This window comes from Pararge aegeria, chromosome 27, assembly GCF_905163445.1.
Source record: "Pararge aegeria chromosome 27, ilParAegt1.1, whole genome shotgun sequence".
Taxonomy (NCBI): Eukaryota; Metazoa; Arthropoda; class Insecta; order Lepidoptera; family Nymphalidae; genus Pararge; species Pararge aegeria.
In genome coordinates, this window is record NC_053206.1 from 4082846 (window position 1) to 4103209 (window position 20364).

The 20364-nt window shown below is 35.4% G+C and overlaps 1 protein-coding gene across 10 annotated transcripts in view; it reads left to right on the forward strand.

The window, feature by feature from the left end:
• LOC120635656 overlaps nucleotides 1–20364 on the forward strand; it is a 95991-nt gene that overhangs the window by 55744 nt on the left and 19883 nt on the right. For 5 of the 10 annotated variants that reach the window (XM_039906715.1, XM_039906716.1, XM_039906721.1 and 2 more), the window contains one exon: nucleotides 9939–10034. In XM_039906715.1, coding sequence (XP_039762649.1) covers nucleotides 9939–10034 — 96 coding nt within the window. Of the gene's footprint in view, nucleotides 1–28; nucleotides 443–1194; nucleotides 1468–5819; nucleotides 6004–9938; nucleotides 10035–18103; nucleotides 18297–20364 lie in introns of those variants that run through there. The other 5 variants (XM_039906714.1, XM_039906725.1, XM_039906717.1 and 2 more) reach the window with 5 other exon arrangements.

A 20364-nucleotide genomic window follows, 5' to 3' on the forward strand; every position in this document is an offset into this window, starting at 1 on the left:
GAAACCTATAAGCATACTTATAGTAGTACCTTTTTGTACGCGTTGCGCTGCATAGATAAAAACAGACCAACTATACGTCCACTGTATCATAGTACAAACAGAAAAGTAGGTTAACTTCATACGAAGTGGCCGCCGGTTTGAATGTATGCGTGAGCAGCGGGCGCCGCCGTGTACGCACGGAAGTTTCACGCAACATTCGCAGTCTCAACCGGCTCAATCGGCAGTACAGGCCGCGCCGCCGGGCTAATCGCGCGCATTTGCGTATTACGTCACACGCTCGCTCCTTTTTGTTTGTTTAATTTTTCAATAAAAGTAGTAAACTACTTTAAACAATTATGACTCCAAAAAAAGCCAAAGTTTATTGTGGTGTCGTCGGGTGTCTCAATAACGACTCGAACAAACCAGACTTATCCTTCTTCAATATACCTACTGAACAAGAAACGTGAGTACCTAAAGATTTTTGTAATAAAATTATGTGTCGGTAGATACCTATGTGTGCTAGCCCAGGATCCGTGTCTCGTATTATTAGGTACCTATTAATATATTTAATAATTTTGATACAATAAAATTAGAATAATATCAATTTTTACAGAAAAATTTTTTACTTATTTAAGTTATGGAGTAGGGGAGATCGGGGTTAGTTGACCAAGTTTTATGACCAAGCCTAACTTTTTAATTTTTACCAAAATCGGTCAAGTACGAGTGGTACTCGCGCACCGAGGGTTCCGTACATATGTAAATACTTATACTTCAGGGGTGTTACGTGAGATGTTTTGTACGTAATAAGTATGTAATTCGCCGTACTACTTAGACTACGCTGTCCGTCTGTCTGTCACCAAGCAGTATCTCATGAACCATGATACAGATTTTTTGTTGTCACTATAACATCAAGTACTAAAACCAACATAAAATAAATATTTAAGGGGGCTCTCATACAAAAACCTAAAAAAATATACGGGTTTTTTTTTATATTTTACCTACTATAATAAGCGAATTAAAGTGTGCCTGCAGTCTGCAGTATACCAGCCTGGGTGTGTAAGCTCTAACCTCCTGATTATTAAACGTGGATTAGAGTGCCATTTCATTCCGTGTAGTCTACGTTTATTAACAAGGGTAATAGCTTAGATCTTCTAAAATATGTGTATAAAAATCTTAATATTACTTTTATTTGGCTTATTCATTTAATTGTTTCAGGCGCTTACAATGGCTACGATCAATCGATCGCGAAGATTTGTCCGATATGCCAACACGTCGCATACTCGTGTGCGAAGTACATTTCAAAGCTGAAGATATATCCGTGAACTCTCGTCGAAAACTAATAAAGAAGAATTGTTCGCCGTGCTTACATTTGCCTAAAAATAAAGAAGATAAAGTCAACAGCACGCCAGTCAACACTACAACCACAGCTGCAACCCAAACTGATATACCGACATGCAGTGTTTCATGCGAAACACAGAAGATCAGTAGGTACGTCGGAAAACACAACTCAAACTACCACATCGCTTTCTGCTGATACTCCGCGCAAAAGGAAATTTGGATTCGTCAAGTTTAAACATGCCACCTAGAACTAACTTTACAATCTAGAATTCAAGTGTCGGTGTGCGCGCGCATCGTAAAAATTCACTCTCATTATTTTTCTCCATCGCGTTAAAAAGAAGTATAAAAAAAATCTTTTTTTATGTGTGTGGTGCTTTGTTAAAAAGGTGTGTAGATTTTCATAAGGACTGTGAATTTTTAAAACTCTACGTCGATGTCAATCAGCGCCCTTGCAATTTCAGCCCAGAAACTAGATACATTAATTACAGGAATTATGGTACTGATCGAACTTTACTCATGGTACCACCCGATGATTTTGTCGCTAATATCGAAAGGATGGAGCAGTTGTTTTGTAATGAATTTAAAAAGACCATATTAATATTAAAATCGGCTTGTCAATTTACGAACGTCTAAAAGAAGAAGAGTTCAAGATGCCATGCCGATGCTTCCCTAAAAGTTTTTTGCAAAAGTTATACGTTAGGATGAGAATTTATTTTACATTAACGGCGAATAATAAAGCGTTCCGAACATCTCGAAATCGGAGAAAATATTTTCCAGTGACAAATTTATAATTTTTAAAATTTGTGTTTTCTTTTTAAAACCTCTTTTATTTACACCCCATTTATGAATTGGTAAAACATTTCATTATTATTATTACGATATTAAAAACCTGGCGCTGTCATACATAATACGCAAATAAAATATAATTAAAAATAAAAGTCCCTAGGCGTCAAAGCAGGAGCACAGAGGAAAAACGGAACAGAGGCAAAGCTTCATAAAAGCGCGCTACGATACGATAGGAACACTACTACAAGCTTGATGCGCGTGTGTGCGTGAGCACAGGCGCTACGTCGCGTACGGTGAGAAATCGGTTTATACCGGCTCGGCCTGTGCTCAAGCTCAGAGGCCGCAGTACACGTCGCGCGTCGTGATTTCATTTAATTGAATGTTAATGATAATAATTTAAATAGTGTTTAAATGTAATTTTTTAATACCTAGTGTTTTAATATTAAAGTGTAAATATGGTTTACTGTACAGTGTGTATGAACAATAATAGAATGAATAAAAACACATCATTTTTTAGCTATCCCAAAGAGTCTACTAGGTAAGTAATACTTACTTGATTATTATTTATTATTTTGAAATAGATACTTATATTTTGGGTAAATAGATACCTCATACATATTAGATGTTATTGTGATATTCTTTAACCGCATCCATTTAATTCGACTAAACTGAGACGCACGACGCACGCGGTTCGCCGGCCAGCCGTAACGTCGGCAAACAGGCGTCGAAGCTCGCTTAAGCTATTTAGTTTGTGTTTTCTGTGCGCGTGGATTATAATAAAATCAAACTTTCTCGGTTTCGGGGTCACAAATAATTATGAAACTTACCAAAATTTAAAATAGTCGGCGCCATTTTGAAACTCATTGTTAATTGACTGATTTCGTTCAAAATCGATATTTGGAGCTCTCTAGGATCACTAAACTGGAAACTGTTACTAAAACTTAAAAAAATCGACGCCATTTTGAAATTCTGTGTAAATTGACCGATTTCTTTCAAAATCGATATTTAGAGCTCCCTGGGATCACAAAATAGGAAACTGTTACCAAAATTTAAAAGTTGGCGCCATTTTTTCATAAATTTCCCACCTTTTTTTTGAGCTTGGTAAAAATATTATAAATCAATAAACCTTTTTTTTATCCTAATATTCCTGCTCCTTTACAGTTATCTCACTCTCTCATAGGTTACTTTTCAGAAGTTTCACTTCTGCACTGTGTAAATTATTTTACACATTACATTACACATTTTTTGTACTACTTTTACTTTTATCATTGATTATTAATGTTTATAAATGAAAATACGTAGGCTCATTTTCTTTTTGTTATTTCAGACGACATGAGTGGTTAAAAGCTGTCGGACGAGAAGATCTTCTTACAAAATTTGTTGAAGCTAAAAAAAGGCTACAATACAGAATCTGTGAGGATCACTTTAACAAATCCTGTATTAAGTATTCTAAAAATAGAACTGTGAAATATTTGTTTGACAATGCTTTTCCAACACTCAACTTGCCAAAAAATGACGGTGCATGTTCCAGTTCGAGTCAATGTTATACAATGAAATCAGAACATTTAGTAAGTAGTAGAAGTAAGTTGCTGAGATATCTTCAAGTTCAAATAACTCTTTTAATAAAATAGTTATTTAAAAAGATCAACCAGTTTGCAGCAATCAGACGGACCCTTATAAGGAACCTTGTGAAAATAAATCGGCGCAAACGGCACTTCACCTTTCAGCAGACAGTCCAAGAGGAAACTAGCACTTGAACTTGAAGCAAAAAAACGTAAAACGATGATTGATTTATGATTGATGAACGTATGATTTAGATAGTGTAACTAAAGAAGACTTTAAAAACTAAACTACTAAAACGTGATAAAGGTTTATCTCAAATTATAAAACTTATTTTTTAACAGTAGAGTTGCAACATGATCACATATAAGAGACTTATATATTGAAGATAAAAAGCGACAAATTAGATTATCGCCAAAACTGACTGATATTCACATCAATAATTTTCAGAAAATGCGTGTGTAAGTAGCCACACAGGTGTTAAGTCACACTGTGACATCAGCTTTTAATACTTACGTAGATTTGAATCATATCGAGGTTGCTGAAAGAGATACTGCTGATTTTCTAAATAAAATTAATAATTTATTTGATTTATTAAACTCAACTGCACAGCGATCTCCTAATAAATATATGTATATATATTTTTCTATGTTTATGGAGAGCGCTTGACTGCAATCACACCTGATGGTAAGCGATGATGCAGCCTAAGGTAGAGTGCGCTTGCCTAGAAGATACCTATTCACTCACTCAAGAAGGTACTCATCTTGATCAGAAACGAAGATGCGAAGCGCGTCCGCGTTGTATCGACCACGTAGGGATGCAGATCATTACGGTGCCTCGCGGTCCGAAATAAAAGATTAAGAAATTACCGTTCAATTAAAACGCAAAACAAATTACTGTTATATAAAAATTGCAAAACAAAACATTTAGAATAAGTAATTTGTAAAAAAAAAAAACGAGCGAGCCTTACTTAGTAGTCGCATATTATGTGACATTTGACATCTCACTTTAGTTATAACAAAGTTGTGTTTTTTTTCAATCAAAATTAAAAATACCAATGAAGAAGTTTCCTAAACATTAGAAAGTATTTTTTCGCAAGATCATAAAAAAAGATCAAATTTGATAGAAGAATATTATAATACAATGAAAAATGATAAAGTTACTTATGAAAATGTTTCAAAAAAACAATGCTTAGTACGATTTTCTAATATGATAAAAAAGTGTGTATCGATTATGAACGAAATCGGTACAATAAAAAAGAATTTTAAAACGACGCTGACTTGAATTTTGGTGTTTCCTGTTCCAGTGAGCCTTAAATATCGATTTTGAAGGAAATCGGTCAATTAACAAAGAACTATAAAATGTTACCACTTTTTTAAATTTTGGTAACAGTTTCCTGTTTTGTGATCCCAGGGGGCCTAAATATCGATTTTGAACGAAATCGGCACTATAACAAAGAATTTCAAAATTGCGCTGGTTTTTATTACTTGAATTTTTTATTAGTGATCTGCACTTTATTTAGACTTATTATCAACTGTAAATAATTATTAATATAGTGTACGCATAAAAACCTCCAAATTTAAATTAATGGGTAATATTAAATGAGTAAGTATGTACCTAAATGTAAAAATACCTTAATGTTTCAATAAATATTTATTTACATCTTGTATTTTCTCGCTATTGAAGTGAAAAATTGTATGTATCACGCGATAGCAAAGTGTTTTGTTTCTTGTGCCTTGGAATTCCCCACTAGACTAAGGATTCTAATTTACCTAATTCTTCCTAGCTCGGGATTTAAACTAGGCAATCACAACAAAAACAAACTTTGCCATCTTGTTGAACAAATAACTATTGTTTATTAAATTGCGTCCTCCTATACCAACCCTACCAAAATAGGTATAAATTTTGCTCGCTTCTTATAAGCTCTCTCGGAACTCTGTTCTGTTTCGCCTCTGTGGCAGGAGTAGGTAATTAACTCACCGATCGGCCTTAGTTAGCCCACTGTTCTGTTTGTACTATGACTATATTCGGCTGGATTTCTATGAGCGATCGAACGATTTGGAACAAAGTAGTAGTAGAGTCGCTTATTTTATATAAAAAAAAGTTGATGTGATTTTTGTTTTTTATTTTGTTATTCTATTTTTATGGCATTTCAGTTTTCCTCGAGATCCCATACGTTGCTCACTGTGGAAAAACATTGTAGCTCGATGGCGACGAGAAGAAAATTTCGATCCGAAAGAATCCCAGCGTATTTGTTCGGATCATTTCGCGGAATCGGATATGTACATGACAAAGAAAGGCATAACGAGACTAAAAAAAACAGCTGTACCGACATTGCTGGTAAGTACCTACCTAATATATTTTTTATGCCTTTAACGTAACAGTTAATTACATTAAATTTTTTAATTATTATATTTATTTCATTTTACTTTATTATTGAACAATGACTAACATTTATTAGAAAACTACAGCGCGAACGTTTACAATTCGTATGTAACATTTACTTACACTATTGATTCGCTTTTTTATGTTCAGATTGAAGTCACATATTTTTTTAAATTGCACTAAACTGCTAAATAAATTGACCACCTAAAACGACTTAAAAAGTCCTAATTTTCGATTTAGTAGAATAGAGTGCCCCAGTGCCTGACCAAAGTCATCCAACAGTGCGTGTTGCCAGTGATGACTTACGGATCTGAGACGTGGTCGCTAACTATGGACCTTATAAGAAGATTCACAGTCACTCATCGAGCGATAGAAAGAGCTATGTTAGGAGTATCTCTACGTGATCAAATCAGAAATGAGGAGATCCGTAGAAGAACTAGATTTACTGACAAAGATCAGCGAGTCGCGAAGCTGAAATGGGCGGGGCACATAGCTCGGAGAACCGATGGAAGTTGGGTTCCAAAGTATGTGAGTGGCAACCCCGCACCGGTAAGCGCAGCGTTGGTCGACCCCCAACCAGGTGGACAGACGACATCAAACGAGTCGCGGGGATCCGCTGGATACAAGCGGCCCAGAATCGTGAAGTTTGGAACGCCCAACAAAAGGCCTATGTCCAGCAGTGGACGTTAATCGTTTGATTTGATGATGATGATGATGACAATAGAATTAAAACCAGAATCAGAAAACCTTCCACAAGTGTATTTGGTCAAAAACAAGACCTAAAAGTCTGAAATCTCCCACTTCATCATTAAGCATTGGATCTGTATTGGATACCCCAAGAAAAGTTGAATTGAAGGAAGATCTTCGGTTACGATAAAAAGGATTTAAAAAAAATACTTTAAACTTATTTAAAAAACGCAACGTTGTTGATGAATCGTTGCCACAAGATTCAGCATATAGAGGTTTAATTCTATTTATCTCTAAAACATCATAAAAAAAGACCTTTTGCTAAATATCCGCCTGAAGCAAGACAATTTGCAATAACCTTGAATTTTATTTAACACCCTCTTATAAATCTGAGATTGATATTAAACTCGTTTTTTCCTACCCAAACACTTTATACGACTGGTATAGAAGTGTATAAGCTGAACCAGGTTTTAAGGCTGAAACACTGGATACATTAAATATTTAGTTATAAATACATATAACTAAAGTATAATTATGTTAATGTATAAACCAAAGGTTGCCTGGCGAGATCGCTACCAAGCGATAAGGTCGCCTTTTGTATTCTACTTCTATTTTTATGTTTCTTTTTTTTCTCTCTTATAATTCTTAATGTGGTGTACAAATAAAGAGTTAAAAAATAATATGTTTTTGTTTATTTTGAATTAAGCTATTTTATATAACAAACTGTTGTCCATGTTATAAAATATAGTGAAATTAACTACTTGACAATTATTATGTTTAGTTATAATTTATTGTAAAAGTATATTTAACTATATATAACAATTATCAAGTAGTAGTTACTTTCACTTTATTCTGAAATCGCCAACCGCTAGTTATACAAAATAAAACATCTGTTTTATTATAAAACCGAGTGATTATTATCGTCACTATAGAATGATGTCATTATACTTGAAGAATTAATAACTCTGTCATTATAACGTTATCAACACACATTTGTCAATATACAATTATGGTCATTATGCTATAAAAGTAATGATTAAATGAAGTGAAATTAAAATATAACCATTCTTATTATTGTCATCATACCCTGATGTCATTATACTTCAAGAATTAATACTTTGTCAGAACGTTGTTAACACACAATTGTCACTATGGTGTCATTATTGAGCCAGCAATAAGTTTGTTGTTTACGTGGATTGCTATTGGGCCACCAATGCCTGCCGACATACAAATAATATATAAGACGAAGATCTTAGCCTTAAAACTTTATTATTTCAATTTCTTTGAATACAATTCAAGTCTATGTTTATAATTTAATAATAACATATCATTTAATAATTTACGTCAATAAATAATTTATGTATTACGACAATACACACATCGCCATCTAGCTCTAAAGTAAGCGTAGCTTGTGTTATGGGTACTGAGATGTCTGATGAATATTTTTATGAATAATATACATAAATCGAAAACGTCTCTCATGTATTATTGTGTACTATCGTTAAGGTTACCTTGGCAGAGATCACTTTTAGTGATAAGGTCGCCTTTTGCTTTTAATAATCGTCTATAAGCTTAAAGATTGACAGTTAAAAACCTTCAAGACCCGCAAATCTTAAATAACTTCCGCTTATATTATAAAACAAGCAAAGTGTCATCTCTTGTTTCAAACGTGTCTCATTGTAATATGGAATGGACCTTTGAAAAAGTAGATCGAAACTGCAACGCTTCCTACTAGATGGCGCTACAGTCGCTATAAGACTGATGTAAAAGGCATATACTAATTTCGGCATCAACGGTAGGAGAGCCGTAGATTAATTGGAGACAGCGCTCAGGCGGCGATTGCCAGAGTCACAGGTTCAAATCCTGTCGGTTCCGACACTTGCCACTCTCTTGCCACTGGAACTCTTGCCAAAATAGAGCCATTTTGGAGATTAGTCGGACCAAGCAGACACAGACTCATTTAAAAAAAAAAAGTGTTTTAAATGTACTTTCTATAATGAACAGTACTTTTAAAAACTTTCTTAAACATTTAGTAAAAGACACAAAACCACGATATTCGAAAATCTTACTGGAAATTCTAAAAGGCAATAACATAAAATATATTTATGTAGTAAATTGTTCTTAAAATTAGTATATAAAATTATACAATTAGTAAATATTTATTTACATAAACAAAAAAAAACAAAATAATAGCTACTCCATTACTCCAAATGATGTTGAATGTTTGCTCGAAATGGTCGAAGCTGCGTAAGGTGATTTTATAGACGCCTCTCAGTCGAAGACGCATAAAGTGATAGATTGTTGCAAACTAAAATCATCCGTAATGCTATCAAAATATGATTCGAATTGGAATGTTTTAATTAATTTAAATTTCTATACATGTATAGACATGTTCTTTCGTAAGTTTTGTATGAGACTCGCGCGTCACGGCGTCACTTTTCTTATTACTATCAGTGGCCCAAACCATTATTATACATTCATTATCGTCATCATCATATCAACTCATTGTCGAGTTATTTAAGTATAGTTGACGTAATTAGCTTTTTAGCGTTTCCTCTTAGATCAGAATCAAAACTGATATATAAATTAATTAGAACATATTTTAGATTAAGAAAATAAATATCTGTACATTACTAACAGAGCGACATAGTCACATTATCTGACTAAGGTCTAAAAGAGAAAAAAAAAAACCCATTGCCGGTCCACTACAAGGCAAGGGTCTCCTCCCACAATGTAAAAGGCCGTTGTCAGTGGCATGCACTTCATACATGCACAAAAGCACTGCATACCCTAAAATTGATATATAACCCGTATAGGAGGAGAATTTTAGCCGTTATATTAAATTTTCCTGCAGTACGAGTACCCTGGTAAGGAACCCAATGCACGCCACTGCTCACTGGCCGTAGTCCACCAAGTGTGGACTGGTGGACTCCACACACCTTTGAGTACATAATGGATCGTGATTCCTTCACCGTTGCAGCAAGTGACGTATTAATTGCTAAAAGAAATTTGAAAGTTAGAGGTGCGTGCTGGGATTCGAACTCGGCTCCCCGAGAGTAGAGTCGAAGTCCTACCCACTGGGCTCACCGCCCCAACAATTATTGCACATCACGTTATTGTATCTGCAAACTGTTTTGAGAGGGCAAAACTCTGAACAGCCCCGCTGTTCTGATGACCGTAACATTTGTACATGTTTGTTGCAGGCGGAGTCCGTTCCGTCGGGCCCAGTCCTCGCGTCCGAGGATGAAGACTCTGACAGCGACGGCCTCATCGAGGACCCATCAGACATCTCCGATTTCGTGAGTCTTTACCATTATCCTTGCCTTATTATTAAAAAGCTACAAGTAAATAACAATAATAAAACGTTTTTTATCCACGTTTCTGATACGTGCCGCTAAGATGTGGAACGCCCTCCCGGTAACTGTTTTTCCTGCCACGTATAACTTTATAACCTTCAAGGCTAGAGTGAACAGGCTTTTTCTAGGCAAGCGTGCTCCAACCTAGGCCTCATCATTGCTTTCTAACGGGCATGATTTTTATCCACGTTTCTGATACGTGCCGCTAAGATGTGGAACGCCCTCCCGGTAACTGTTTTTCCTGCCACGTATAACTTTATAACCTTCAAGGCTAGAGTGAACAGGCTTTTTCTAGGCAAGCGTGCTCCAACCTAGGCCTCATCATTGCTTTCTAACCGGCATGATTGTTATCCACGTTTCTGATACGTGCCGCTAAGATGTGGAACGCCCTCCCGGTAACTGTTTTTCCTGCCACGTATAACTTTATAACCTTCAAGGCTAGAGTGAACAGGCTTTTTCTAGGCAAGCGTGCTCCAACCTAGGCCTCATCATTGCTTTCTAACGGGCATGATTGTCGTCAAACGCTGGCCTATCGTTAATAAAAAAAAAAAAAAAAAAAAATAATATACCACGACAATACACACATCGTCAGCTAGCCGCAAGGTTATCGTAGCTTGTGTTATAAGTACTAAGATGCCTGATGTACATTTTTATGAATAACATAAATAAATACTTATAATATAAACACCCAGACGTTGGTAAGCATTCATGTTCAACACACAAATACTTTCCAGTTACGGAAATCAAACCCACTGCCTTCGACTCAGAAAGCAGGGTCGCTGACTATTAAGCGATCGCTACGCCCAATCCTTTTACAAGATCGGAGCAGAAAAAAATCTGATTTAATTAATTCCCAAATAGCCTCCGCTAGGAATCAAACCAAGGGCTTCCACTGCGCCAATGAATAAATATACTACGACAATACACACATCGCCATCTAGTTCCAAAGTAAGCGTAGCTTGTGTTATGGGTACTTAGATGACTGATGAATATTTTTATGAGTAACTAGATGTAGCCTGCCACGCTTCGCTGTGGCACATTGTGATTGAATGGTTGAAATGAGAAACAAAATAAATAATACATTTCATATAAGTTTCGTTTTGCAATACTTGTGGATATACAATATTTTTTCTTTTTCCACTGTCTGCAATGTGACTGATGCTAAAAATAGATAAGAACAATCCTTGATGCGTATTATATATCATGCTGAAATTTCAGCTCGATCGGTGCAGAACTTTTAGAGTTTTTGAAGCGTACACAAACCAACATAACATTTTTATGTATATAGATATACAGATAGACACCCAGATATTGTAAAACATTCATGTTTATCACCCAAATATTTTAGAGTTGTGGGAATCGAACCCACGGCCTTGGTCAGGAAAGGAGGAACGCTGCCCACTGCGCCAATCGGTCGCCAATATTATATTAGTATAGATTCCGCAATTGTATCTTCCAATTGCAAACGCAGTTCAAATTAACTCAATTGGCCACTTAGGTTTCAGAATACAAAATTTAACAGGCTATTACGAAGCGGTGATAGCGCATTGGGTAGTAGTGACTTAACTTTTCAAGGGCCGAGTTCGAATCCCAGCACCTACCTTAAACTTTTCTAAGTTATGTGCGTTTGAAGCCATTAAAGAAACACTTGCTTCAACGTTCAAAATTAAAAATTCATTTATTTCAAGTAGGCCTAATATAGGCACTTTTGAAACGTTTAGTCTGTCTGTGTGTAGTGACTCTACCACCGGTTTGGAAGGCAGATTCTACCGAGAAGAAGCCGGCAAGAAACTCAGCAGTTGCTCTTTTCCAGTATCAACAATTTACATTTTACATTTTATAATTCACTAGCTGTTGCCCGCGACTTCGTCTGCGTTTGATTTTGTTTTTATCGTATTCAGTATTGCGAAGCCTTAAATGAGTACATGTGACTATCAATTAATTATAGACAAATAATTTGCAATAAAATAAAATTGCGACTATAATTAAATATCTAAGCTATCCTATCTCTTAAGTTGGAGCAGACTGCTCACGGTGTGCCAATTTAATTTAAAATCGGTTAAGTAGTTTAGGAGTCCATCGCGGACAAACATCGTGACAGGAGATTTATATATATTAAGATTTTTATATCTTGTGATAGATGATTGCGGAGCCGGATGCTTCCAAGCAACCTTGTCAATAATAAATTCACCAATTGTATAATAGCCTCGCTGTTAAATAAATGTGTTTTAACACATTCTTTAAACTTATGCATTGGTAGGTCCAAAATTACCTTAGGAGTCATATTATAGGAAAACGTTTCAAACGAATCATATTATAGGAAAATGGAGGTTTCCTCACGTTGTAGGAAAACATCGTGAGGAAACCTGCATGCTTGACACATCTACATAATGTTCTCAAAGGCGTGTGGAGTCCACCAATCCGCATTGGGCCAGCGTGGTGGACTACGGCCTTAAACCTTTCTCATTGTAGGAGGACACCCGTGCTCTGTAATAATAATAATAATTGTCTTTATTGTGTCTCGTGTACAACGGATTCTTATAATCTAAGGAACGGTAACAACTGTGTTAGTTAGAAACTGTGTTACAGCTATTAACGGCCACCTCCGGGTTTGCTTAAATACAAAAGGACTAAAACAAAGAAAAAATAAAATATTACAACTAAAACAATACAATTTACAATTTTATAATGTACGTGTTCATGTATGCGTACGTGTGCAACAGTGCGTTTGTGTATGTGTATGTGTGTGTGAATGTGTGTGTATGCGTGCGTGTTTGCGTGTGTGTGGTCGTGCGTGTATGTACGTGTGAGTGTTGCGTGTTTTTGAGTATGTTTTGCAAGCAAGATCTGCAAAATTAGTGCCTTTAATTTGAAGTGACGATATTTTTTTGTTTGATACAAACTTTACACAGTGGGTAAATGCTGTGTTAACTGATATGCATATCAGACTGCAGGAGAGCGGGTGTTGGGGGGTTGAGGGGACACAAGCACGACGTGCTACATCAACCTACAGCTTGCGATATTGATCTGGCATCCCTGACGCATGCGTATAGGACTATGGGTCATGTTATATTTGCCTGTTGCGATTTCGCGATCGATACTACATAATTGCGAGCTACTAGCGGATCCGGAAGATGTAATACGTAAAACACCGCCACATTAAATATGTTTTTTTTTTTAAATATATTAATAGAAAAAAAACGTGTGTGCACTTATGTACACGCGATAGAAGTTATACTTCTTTGGCGGAACAGGATAGAAATCTTTTCAAAAATTTTATCCTTCGCCTCATTCTGCGTTTGTAGAAAACTACTCTAACAATAGAAAAAGGTATTTAGTACACGCGATAGAAGTTATACTTCTTTGGCGTAACAGGATAGAAATCTTTTCATAATTTTTATCGCTCGCCTTATTCTGCGTTTGTAGGAAAAACTACTCTAACAATAGAAAAAGGTATTTAGTACACGCGATAGAAGTTATACTTCTTTGGCGTAACAGGATAGAAATCTTTTCATAATTTTTATCGCTCGCCTTATTCTGCGTTTGTAGGAAAAACTACTCTAACAATAGAAAAAGGTATTTAGTACACGCGATAGAAGTTATACTTCTTTGGCGTAACAGGATAGAAATCTTTTCATAATTTTTATCGCTCGCCTTATTCTGCGTTTGTAGGAAAAACTACTCTAACAATAGAAAAAGGTATTTAATACATTGAAAGATTTATTATAACGCATTATCTAGTTATCTCATTATCGGAAAACCAAGTTTCATCGTTGAAATTTGAGATTTGTGTGTTTGTACAATTATATCAATTAAATAACCGCAATTAGCCCGCAGACTTTGACAATTCAAAGTGTACAGTATCAAACCTTTTATTGAAAAACAAAATTGTTGACTATAGCTAACTTCAAGGTGTCGTTTTTCGTGACGGTGTGCGCGCGCATCGTTAAAATTTACTCTCATCATTTTTCCCTAAACCGCCAAAAGAAGTATAACTTCAAAAATCGCCTATAAACCGAGCAACAGTACGCAGGACATGTAAGGAACACCTATTAACTATACCGGTAACTCTATGGGTTTTTTTTTTAATTTTCACGGGATATGTAATTAATATATATAATTAATTAATTGATATAATTAACCAATCTGTCATCCCGAGTATCTTAATCATTGTTTATTTTATATAATTAATATCTTTAGTATGTAGAGTAGTTAAACATAGTTCTAATTTTAATTTTAATTTTAATCATAACTTCTTTTATAATAATAATTTAGTTTTTTCCGTTTGTAACTGTTTCGGCTTTTGTTGTTGTTCTTTTTATTAGTTTTTATTAATTCTCTTTGAAAATTGTTAGTACATAAGCGAATTTAGCATGTAGTGTTTACCTTTATATGGTTTTGCATACTCTGAGTAATATTTATATGATAAGTAATATTATTTTTATCTATGTAAAATCGCTGGTAGACCCAATAAATAAATAAATAAATAAATAAATATGTCCCGCTCGACTCTCTCGACGGAAAATATCCTTTTTTATCAGACTTGCTCGTAACTTGGACCTTATTTATACGAGAATTATCAATATGAGGCTCCTAATCGCGCCATATTAGACACGCGTGTTTTGTTTTAAAATTAATGTGGGGATTACTGTGGAAGCAAATTTGGTATCATACAATATGTCTTTTTACATTCAGTGTAACTACGCAGTGTCTCACAGGCTAGGCGGCGACGTTAACGGGTCGCGCGCGCGCTTAACAAATATATACTTCGCAATTAGTATTTAATTTGATTCCAACCGTCACCTTCTCCAATCTCTACTTCAGTTTGCATTAGTAGAGAAGAGTCTCTACAATTAATATAAATAAAATAAATATAAACCACGACAATACACACATTGCCTAGCCCCAAAGTAAGCATAGCTTGTGTTATGGGTACTAAGAAGACTGATTAATATTTGTAGGAATAATATATACATAAATACTTATAATAAAATATACAGATCAACACCCAGACACTGAAAAACATTCATGTTCATCACAACAACATTTAAAAGCTGTGGGAATCGAACCCACGGCCTTTGGCTCAGAAAGCAGGGTGGGTGCCCACTGCGCCAGTCGGCCGACCAATTACCGTACTTGTGCTTTATTTATATAGACCCTTATTTTTAAAGTTTACTTTCCACGTATATGAAAGTTATATGTATAAAGATGGATCACTTTTAATTTGGGCGGATATTGGAAAAGAGAAACTGCTGAGTTTCTTGCCGGCTTCTACTCGGTAGTAACTGCCTTCCGAACCAGTGGTAGAGTCACTACACATAGACAGACTTGAAGTTTCAAAGGTGTTTATATTAGGCCTACTTGATATAAACAAATTTTGAATTTTTGAAAATTCGTTTGTATGGAAAAATCAACATGCTTTCATATTTTCACAGGGTGTTTCTTATTAAATGCATCCTCTAATATTATTTCTCTAATAATGTTACTCGTTGTATCGATACTGACTGTGTATACTCATTGAGAGTAATTGTGCGCAAGCAAAGCCGACGTCGCTGGCAGAAGCAGGACCCCGCACTCCTCCGGACCGCACCCATTCGTTTCCGTCCCGGTCACGATCACTGCCTAACTACGTGTTGTATTTTCTGGGTGCCTATTGTGAAATTTCTACCAACGCTTCCTTATTCAATCGAGTCGCAAGATGGCGTTAGACTTTAAGACAAACGTCACGAATTATAAAATACCTCAAGCCATTTTTTTTTACCTTAGCAAGTGGCTTCAGTGAGCCTGTATAATATGACGGACAAAATAATACTTAGTTATTCATCATATTTAGAATTCGCATTGCACATCTGTAAACGTTTTGTTGTAAGACTATAATTAATAAATTGTAAAAAAAAATTGTGCCGCTTATCTGCTCCTAGTAATTACTGTCAATTACGTCTGTGTCGCCAAAGCAAATGTTTCGCCGTCCCGTCTTGCCGCAGTGTCCGATCTCCCATTCCTCGCAGTCTTTCGGCGCCAAATGCACTGCTGACGGAGCTTCCCCACTGTGACATATTTGCGGATCCTTGGAACACAGTTTTCAACCATTGCCTACAGCACAGTGAGAAATGTAATAGCACCATGTTTTTGGCTTAACTATTTTTTGATTTTTTGAGAAGATAGTATAATTTACGTAAAACTATTGTTAAGGTAATTGAATTGTTGTAATTATGTTTTTGTTTCTGTTTTTATTTTTGTAATTTCTTTTTTTTTGTTCTCGTTTTAATCTGCTATGTATTTAATTAGTGTAATTGGTTTTAACCGTACTAATTGAATTAAAAATAAATAAATCAAATATATTATCAGATTTAATAATATAGTTATCAATCAGTATCGAAGGAAGGCGAATTTATTTCTGGTTGGAGCATTTCGTGCGATTCGTAGTTTTTGCAAGAAAGGGTTACAAACATCCATACAAACTATAACAATTATAAAATGAGAGGAATTAAAAAAATAGGTTGTATATTTTTAAATCTTCGCCTTTTATTGGCAGTCAGTTAAAAATAAATACCTACGCAAACAAATATACCTTCAGAGTAAATGTTGGAACGCTGATGTCCCTGCGTACTATCTAACTGTTTTATCATGTATGCCCGGAGGGCTTACCCTGCCACCAGTTCGCTGCTAGTCGCGGCCTAGTGAGCACGCGCGGTCGCAGATAATATTATTTTATTTCCAAAATGCCATCCTGCGCAATTGTGACTTGCAAACTTCGCAGCGAATCGGCAAATTTGCACACCAATGGTATCACATTTCACAGGTAATAATTTTTTCTACTTCTTTAAAAAACTTGTGAAAGATCACTTTCTGTCTCGATCATCTGATGACCCGGGATAGTTCACTGCTCCCCTCTTCTCTTTTTTCTTTATTTATTATTTATATTTGAGGATCATTATTTATTTTGTTTCATATTTAATTTATTATATTATTTTTAAGTAAATATCATTTTTATATATTTTATTTCTAATGGTAATCACTTATTTATATATATTTAGGTCATGAAATATTTATTTAATGGGTATATGCACCACCTAACTATTTTCTGTATTTGTTATCTTCGCCATTGGTTGCCTGGAAGAAATCGCTATGAAGCGATAAGGCCGCCAAATTTTATACGTTGTTTTGTTATACTTTTCTTTTTATATATTCTTTTTGTGGTGTACAATCAATCTTTCTAGAATTATGTGCGTTTTTAATTTATGCAATTGGATGTTATTGCTTTAACGGTGAATAAAGGGATCGTGAGGAAACTTGGACGCGTGAAAGTGACAAACTAGATATGGTCATAGACAAGTGACAAGACAACTGCATATTGTCTGCGAAAGGTTGCAATGTTGTTGCATATAGGAACTGCAAATTCGTCCCCTAAAAGGGTGAAATCGATGTGAATCAATCAATCAATCAATTTTTTATTTTGTTTGAATATAGTACATGCAACATGTTTACATAGGTTTTAATTAAATTTTATAAGTATCACATATCCTGCCAAGATTGACGTGCAAAGATTATTCGTTAATGATTATATCAATTTTCTACATTAAATAACAAGTCACATTCAAATCAATTATGTCTAAGCTTGTGTCGGATGTTTATGAAGTTAGTGGCATTAAAATCGGCATGTATGGTATAAATCAGGGTTTTTCTTAAAGTAGGTTACCTATACATAATAGTTTTGACCCGAACCAAGATAATCCGTGTTTAAATGATGCAATCGTACTCAATTAGTTCAGTGGTTGTGCTAAACATAAGTATTTAACAAACAAACAGACAGACTCTCACATTTATTGTATGAGCATAAGTTTTATCATTGTATAAGTACACATATATTGAGTGAACTTGTTTGTATACTCATCGAAAGCATCGGCGCGCAAGTAAAATTCATCTGGCCTACCGCAGACGTCGCGTTGAGAGGGGGGGGGGATTAGGTACTCATTACATGAATGATATTAGTAGAGATTTCATACTTTTAGGTTCCCAAGTAATCCTGAGACCAAGGAAAAATGGACAACAGCAACGGGTAGGGGCCCCGTGTGGCGTCCAGGAAAAAGGAGCACTGTATGCTCTGTGCATTTCACAGACAATCAGTTTCGACCTAGACTAAACAGCCGCAGACTATTTGATTGGGCGGTGCCAACCTTGCAGTTGCCTGTTATACCGACACCTGTATGTTGAATCATATTCTTTTTTTAAAAGTTAGAAGACGAATAAGAAAAAGGTACTTTAGGTACCTTGAAGGATTCGTATTAATTATTCTTTTTTTAAAATGGTGCGTTTATTATCTGTGTATATCAAAACAAAAAATGTTATTTAGTAGTAGGAAGTCGGACACGTCGCAGTCTAATATATTACCGTGCCCTGCCCGTGTACAAACTACGGCACGGTGACTTAACAATTATTCATTGTAAAATCAACATCTCCTGAGGATGCTCCGGTTTCGGAGCGATACGTGCGTAGAGGGTACATTGCCGAAGATCTGTTTGTATAAGGATTGAAGAAACTATAAATTACAGCATACAGATTCACTTGCTTTTCGCGGAGTATAGCAAATTAAGCTAAATTTTCATAAACTACGGGTCCTCGCGACTTCGTCTGCGTATAAGTCAACCTTAAAAGAGAGGCATATGCCGTCGCGGATTTTTTTTAGAACATTTAAGGGAGTACAACTTTGTCAAACTTAAACCGCTTGCGCAGCGTAGGTACGCAGCGGAAGCTGTCAAAGCGAATAAAACCCCCGATTTTTAAACATTCTTTATTGGTTGCATGCTCCTTTCAGTCTTAGCATTGCGGCATAAATGGGCTATCCAACACTGAAATAAATTTTCAAATCGCGGATAATCGCGTTCTAGTATACAAACAAACAAGAACTTCTCCTACCTATTCCATGTTCGCGTGGTACAGTAGGCGGACGACAGGAGATATAATTTTTGTCTCCTGCCTTCGCTAGCCCTGCTGGTGGGCCATTTTTGATGGGTTCATGATGAATATGTACGTTTGTTGTAAATATATAATACAAAGTCGAAGTCAAAAACATCTTTATTCAAGTATATAAGCCCATAGGTGGCACTTTTGATGCGTACATTACATGAGAATTACACGGTAGTGAGATGATGGCGATAACCATATTCATAAACTTAAAACTAAAGCTAGGAGGGTTCCAAACGCACCCGGCAGGGTGATTACGTATCTCGCGACAGGCGTAAATCTTGCAATCACTGCTGTCAAACGTCACTTTTCCATACAATAAATAAACAAAAGTGACGTTTGACAGCAGTGATTGCAAGATTTACGCCTGTCGCGAGATACGTAATACCCCTGCTGGTCTAAGAAGAGCCCACAACAAACTTAGCCAGGTTTTTTTGTTATCACCATCTCACAGTCTAGTTAACGTTGAGCTATGATATATATTTGTTAAAACCAAACAATTCATACCCAAACTTTTTTTTCATACATGTAATCCGTAATATTATAATAGGGTTTTGTTTATAAGCTAACGTTTTATATAAACTATGAACTTATTGAGAGACATCTCTAGGATTTCATCTGGTAATTTGTTATAAAAAGGTATACAATTGCCCTTAAATGAATTTCTAATTTTATGCAATAAACTGCACTATCTAAAAGTTTATTTTTACTTCTAATATTGTTACAGTCCACTTTCTTTTTAAATTTTGTTTTATTTTTATGTACCTACATAAATTTTCAAATATGTATTGATTATTCACCGTCATAATTTTATATTGGTTTAACTTATAGTGTCATTGTATGTTACCATTCATTTAATATGTTACTCTGTTTCGAATGCAAACTCAAACAATGAATCGGGAATCCCGTAGCGTCGGCTGCGGCTGGGTATAAAAGCGGCAACGTCGCATTTCACGAACCCTCAGTCCGTTCGCAATACTCTATACTTGCACCTACTGTATCTTTATAAAAATAAAGTTCAAAATTGAATGCAACAACCAATTAGTTATTAATTTTTTACAAATCATATGAATAACGTGTTTAATCTATACCTTATAAGGATCAAAATCGAATGAATTTATTTATCAACTTTTGAAATAACTTTTAACCATCCTGTTATTTGCAGTCAGCGAACGAAAAACTTTTTTCGTTCGCTGTTTGCAGTAAATAAAATAATCCTCATTTTAGGAAGGTAGGTAATACCTAGGCATAATTCATTTTTTATTTTTTTATTATTCCGCTACAAGTTGGCCGTTGACGGTGAGCTCAA